A 5,601-nucleotide genomic window follows, 5' to 3' on the forward strand; every position below is an offset into this window, starting at 1 on the left:
TTTGTACAACTTTCATCGAAAATGAATGAGTCAGAGAAGCATGATGTTGATTGTTATGATAATCGTTTTCGCATGACGACGACAATGGCGATGGTGATGTAGATGAAGCACCTGCATGACTCCGCCACCGCGTCCGCTTGGGTGGTCGTGCCGGAAGGTGTCGGGCAGGGACAGCATGGTCGCCAGCCAGTCCGTCACCACCATCTCCAGCTCCGTGCTGGCCGGGTTCGACGCCTGACCCAGGTCACGCATCCCCCACAACAACAAACACGACGCTCAACCCCAAAACCGCCTACTAACGTTGCTCGTTTTTCGATTTGAAGCTTTCGTGACTGCAAGGATTCATCTTCTTTGGTTCTTTCGGTAAAGTCACGTAGAATGAGAATAAAATAATAAAATAACACAACAAAATTCTCACGACGTTTCGGCCACAACGCAAGCGGCCGAAACGTCGTGAGAATTTTATTGTGTTATTTTATTATTTTATTCTCATTCTACGTGACCTTACCGAAAGAACCAAAGAAGTTGCTCGTTTTGTCGACTCACCGTGCAGTTGTTGCCTGACACCTGCTGGCTGGACGGTCAATGCCAGATGTCTGACTGACTGAACGGAATGGAGTGTCTACGGTTCTCATTTGTACCTATGGGCTCTGCCACATCAATGAATTAAGGAGGCGATGGACACGGCACGCACTATTACTGCAGTTCAACAGCGGAAACATTGAGAGAAGTCACGGAGCTCTGTACGTGAACCTTGTGAACGTTTCCTATCTGTGTGCAAGAGCTGCATATTTCTTCGACACAAGACTCATCCAATGTCAGAGAAACCACCATGACATTGACAAAATTTATCTTAGCGTTGACTACCTCTGGTAAACTCTTACTCCAGTTGACTCTTTGGAAAGCTGGATTTTTGGCCAAGCTTCTTGTATTTTGGTGGGATCAATATGGCCTAGTGTCATCAACTCAGTGACTGAATCAAGGCACTGTGAGGGTCACATCTCACCACCATTTAACAAATTGGATCTTAATCTTGATTTGAAGCTTTCGTGACTGCAGGAATTCATACTCTTTGGTTCTTTCGGTAAAGTCACGTAGATATAAAATAAAATAAATTGGATATTTTGATCAAGTGAACTATCACAGCAGGCTCCAGTGAGTAGACGCACCCGTGCATAACGATTAACACATTTATGCAACATTTGTATGCCTTACGAATCCATCATGCTTGTAACAATGCATTATTGTGTTCACAATACAGAAAATTACGTGTGTATTTGATGATCAGTTATTTTGCATTTAAATATGTTGTATATAAGAGGTTCATATGACCCCTGCAGCCGCTTCAGGCGTTCAATTCATAAAAAGAAATACATCTTGAGTTCAATCATAACCTCACCCTGTGATCAGTTATAGCATCACAGGGAGGCGGACCCATGGATAAGTCTCCCAGCCGTACACCTACCCATGTAAATCCAACGCTGTTCATCCCAGTCGCCAGCATGTCACCCAGGAGTGACGGGTATGAGTTGAGCCCCGGGTAGTACCCGTGCATGTGCGGGCTCTGCCAGTGTACGACCTGCACACGGTACAGTTCACTTACATCAATGCAGTAGTCAATGCGGTAAAATGTAAAATCCAACAGATAATAATAACAATGTCAACTTGTAACGTGGACAGTATTCGCTGACTCTCGTAGAGAAAACAACTCAGATGCACGAGGAATCACAGACAAGCAGAAAGGCGAAAACCAACAATTGTGCAAGCTCTGCGGTTCTCTATATATGAAGGTTTTATCGGCCAATGAATGAGTGTTTAACATGTCGAAAGAAAACACAGCACAAACAGGAAACCCACTCTATCCCATACAGATGGAACAGGTGGAGTCCACACTTGGTGTCCTGCCTTCTGGCAAGCCAGGGTATAACACCTTGACGGCCACGGGAAGGGAGTTTTGCAACATTTGTGCGATGCACCAACCCGCGCCTGCACAGTGCTGGATTACAGGAGTGGGCCACCAGTGCCTTTAAAAAAAAGAATAGTTTCTGCTAAATGGTCAACATCTGCTGAATGGCCATGATCAAAGTCAAATAATGCACGCAGGGTGCGGAAACCACCAAATCACACTGCATGAGCCCAATCTCTTTAGTAACCAGGATTGAGCCTGGTTAGTACTTAGATGAGAGACTGACTGGCAATACCAGGCCTTGTAAAATTGGGCTGTAAGGCAGCCAGGAGATGGCTGAACAGCTATGGATTCTTGAATCAAATTGTGCGGGGCTTTGAGTGTCCCATACTCATATGCGTGGGTTTTCAGGTCCTCTGGTTTCCATCCCTCGCACCACTCGTGAATAGAATTGGCCAAACAATCCCACTGGAAGACTCTCCGATATATAAATAAAAACTGTCATGAATTTCATAGCAATAATTGTAATAGTATCTACGTGGTCAAACACATAACTCCATGCTGTTCAGTGGTGAGCGGTCTCAATTCTAATATTTCCCTCTATTCCTACGTCTTATCCATGTTTCTATGGCTGGGCGCGTTACCCCAGGCATGATGAGCCGCTCCACATCCTTAAAGATTCTCTCCCAGGACTCTCCTTGCTGCGGGGGGCCGGCGGGCAGCAGGGGACGCAGATAGCCGGGCAGCACGGAGGGGTTCACGGACCGCTCACGTAGCCCACGCAGATACATGGCGATGTAGTCCACCATCTCCTTACCTGCGTGCACCGCCGGGGATAGTGCCGGGGATAGGTATGGTAAACTGTGCTTAAGGTAATGGTGCAGCCCTGCAATTTCTTGCAAAGTTCGTGATGATGCCTGCCAGTGATGGTCACATTTGATATAATGCCATCAACTAATGTTAACGTTAACTTGGGTCGTGGTTGCGTATTTATCGGGACTGTTAAGCAAGAACTGGTTTGCAGTATAGCTGCGAAAATGAAATCCCAAAACATGTCAAGCTGCATTTAGAGGCTCTCCATTGCTATTAATGCCGCAAACGGCTTCTCTAGACGCATTGCAAGCTTTGCTAAGTGTTGTTCGTTTGTCTATTCAGTTTTTGAACCAGCTGGCAAGGATTTTTTGCTCTCGCAAAAGCAGACCAAACATCAAACTTTGTGGAGCACTCTTTGTGATTTGGATTTTTGTGCCTGAAATATTGTCAATGGACACCATTTTAAAACGGTCTGAAAGGTAGCGCCAAAACCAATTCATTGTGCTGTCTGAAAAGCATAATGACGTCAACAGACGATTTTCTGGCGAATGGAAATACATCTGAATTTTGACCTTGTACAATATTCTTAAATATGAATTCAAATCATGGAGAAATATACTAGCATAGGTTACTATAATTTTTCGAAGAAAGCTAGATCAGCTGGCCAAATTGCATTTTCTCATGGCATCATCACAAACTCATTGCAGCCATTCCATCCATAGTTATTATAATTATGTAACTCAATTAAATTAAACTTTCCTTTATACTTTTAGAGGATACTTTTTTAAAAAAAAATTCAGAATCACAAGGGTTTTTTTTTTTCCCAAGTAAAGCCCATTGAGCTAAGATGTCCTTTTTCAAGTGCAACTCGGCGGGCAGACATCAAAGAATTCCACAATTAACATCTCGTTGCTGTTCTAATATACAGTTGTCTAAGGGCAGCGCCATATTTGATCGTGTGAGACACTTGGTATATTACTGATAAAGTATTGAGCATAATGTACGTAAGTATTATGCCCAGGCGTCATTCACTATGGGAATTATAATTCGACTAAAATTTCACTGACATGAGATACATAATTATTCAGTTTCTTTACAATTGAACTCATTTAATCATTATATACTTTTGGTGATCTGTGCCTAACGCCTGACACTCTGTACGCTGTGTGTGACGCTGGGTAGGCGACGTGGATTTTCATGCAATAAAAAATAATGAAAAGCGTATTACAATTGTAACTAACAATTGTTAGTTTGTTAGAAGAATAATCATTTTTTTTTCCAAAAATATACCAGCTCCGCTTTTGATGAAACCCAAGTGCGCCCTTGTTTTTGTATTTTATATTTTCGTTTTACACACCTTTAGAGAATAATAATAAATAATATATTCAGTTTATTTGTGCGTGACAATCGTTTTTTGGATATCGAATATAAATAGAAATAAAGAAGCAGAATCACTTTTAATTTCACTTTCATGACTTTTGCTCGCATTTATAGTGGAAATTTGTGAAAATTAGTGAACACCGACCTCTCCCCTTCCAATCAATAATAAGTAGTGACTTTTCTCAAATTCACATAAATTCAGAATCCCGTGAGCTATTGTAACTGAGTGAAGTTCATTTTTTTTAAAGCGACCATCTGCTCACATTTTTAGCGAAAATGAAATCGTTTATTTTTTTAATGATCAATACAATTCCTAAAACAATTGCACATTTGCAACAAATAGACGTCGAGAACTAAGTGTTTATATTATTTTCTTCACTCTTACAGGTGACGAAAATGTTACGTTTGGAAAACCAATTTTTTTTATTTAAACATATCGTGCTTATAACCTTACGATGAAGGTGATTTACAATTGTAATGATTTATTTACAGGTTTTGTAATACCGTACATTCAGTACATCACATTCCGTAATTTATATTTCATTCAGATGAAACCAGAAGGGTCTGCACACGAAAGAAGACGTCGATTAAACAGAGAAAGACAGCAGAGATGGCGTAATTGACAAAGTGAAGAAACACTGGATCGTTTACGATGTGAAAATACCCGTCATATGACGGCTGATTACGCTAGTTGTTACTATTATAATTGGCACCATTGTGTAGTGAATTCAACTCACCTCGATTTCGGTATTCATCATTGTCCATTGTGCTGCTGCCTGGTCGTGATACGGTTGGTGAGCTGCTGGGCTGGTTGATGTTTATCGGTGGTGAGCTATAATATACGTTTTTTGGGTTATATCGCATATATATTTACTGAATGTATTTACGCGATCTAAACAAAACAAAAACTGTATTATGGATGTTATCGGTCGCGAAAGTCGACGTGTAGTGGTGAGCCGCTGTACCTCCATGTAACTCACGCAGCTGCAGAGAGTTGTTTATCTGCAAGCTGTCTGTCAATCAGAGAATGGGTGCTGATGTGGTAAATTATCTATGTGGAAAATTATTATTGTGGTAAATGATCTATTAGGGGTCAGAGTGACTATTTACGCTCTGCACATTGTAAACCTGCTCTCGTATCCCAACACTGTGTACACAAATTGGGAAGAGGAAAAGCATTCCTGAAGTAATTTACGATGTGCATGAATGTGGAAGGTTTGAAGGATCTTTTGCGAGTGATCTAGATGGAGTGAAACACAATCCTTATGTAGAAATAAATTGAGAGGCTATATGATGAAGGGAGGTGTCACCACAACGAGGAACTGCATGGATGAGACTCCTGACTTATGGTGTTGAATATGAACGTTATCAGCACCAATGAGTGACAGAGCCTCGCTCCTACAGCTCGTGGGTGTGAGGTGGAGTGTAATTAGCAGACAATTGCTAGGGGGGGCGGAGCTGTCGGTTGGGGAAGTTAACGGACAGCCACGAGGCTTTAAGTT

The 5,601-nt window shown here is 41.8% G+C and overlaps 1 protein-coding gene across 3 annotated transcripts in view; it reads right to left on the reverse strand.

The window, feature by feature from the left end:
- Positions 1–4,963, reverse strand: part of LOC116939967 (histidine decarboxylase-like) — a 33,218-nt gene extending 28,255 nt beyond the window's left edge. For all 3 annotated transcript variants that reach the window (XM_076067042.1, XM_032949085.2, XM_076067044.1), the window contains exons 1-4: positions 4,837–4,963; positions 2,551–2,723; positions 1,466–1,579; positions 112–234 (exon numbers count right to left, since the gene is read on the reverse strand). In XM_076067042.1, the coding sequence (XP_075923157.1) occupies positions 112–234; positions 1,466–1,579; positions 2,551–2,723; positions 4,837–4,963 (537 nt within the window). The remainder of the gene's footprint in view (positions 1–111; positions 235–1,465; positions 1,580–2,550; positions 2,724–4,836) is intronic.
- Between the last annotated feature and the right edge of the window lie 638 nt (positions 4,964–5,601).

The sequence above is a fragment of the Petromyzon marinus genome, chromosome 1 (assembly GCF_048934315.1).
Source record: "Petromyzon marinus isolate PM22_M1 ecotype Great Lakes invasive population chromosome 1, UKy_Petmar_22M1.pri1.0, whole genome shotgun sequence".
Lineage (NCBI taxonomy): Eukaryota > Metazoa > Chordata > Hyperoartia > Petromyzontiformes > Petromyzontidae > Petromyzon > Petromyzon marinus.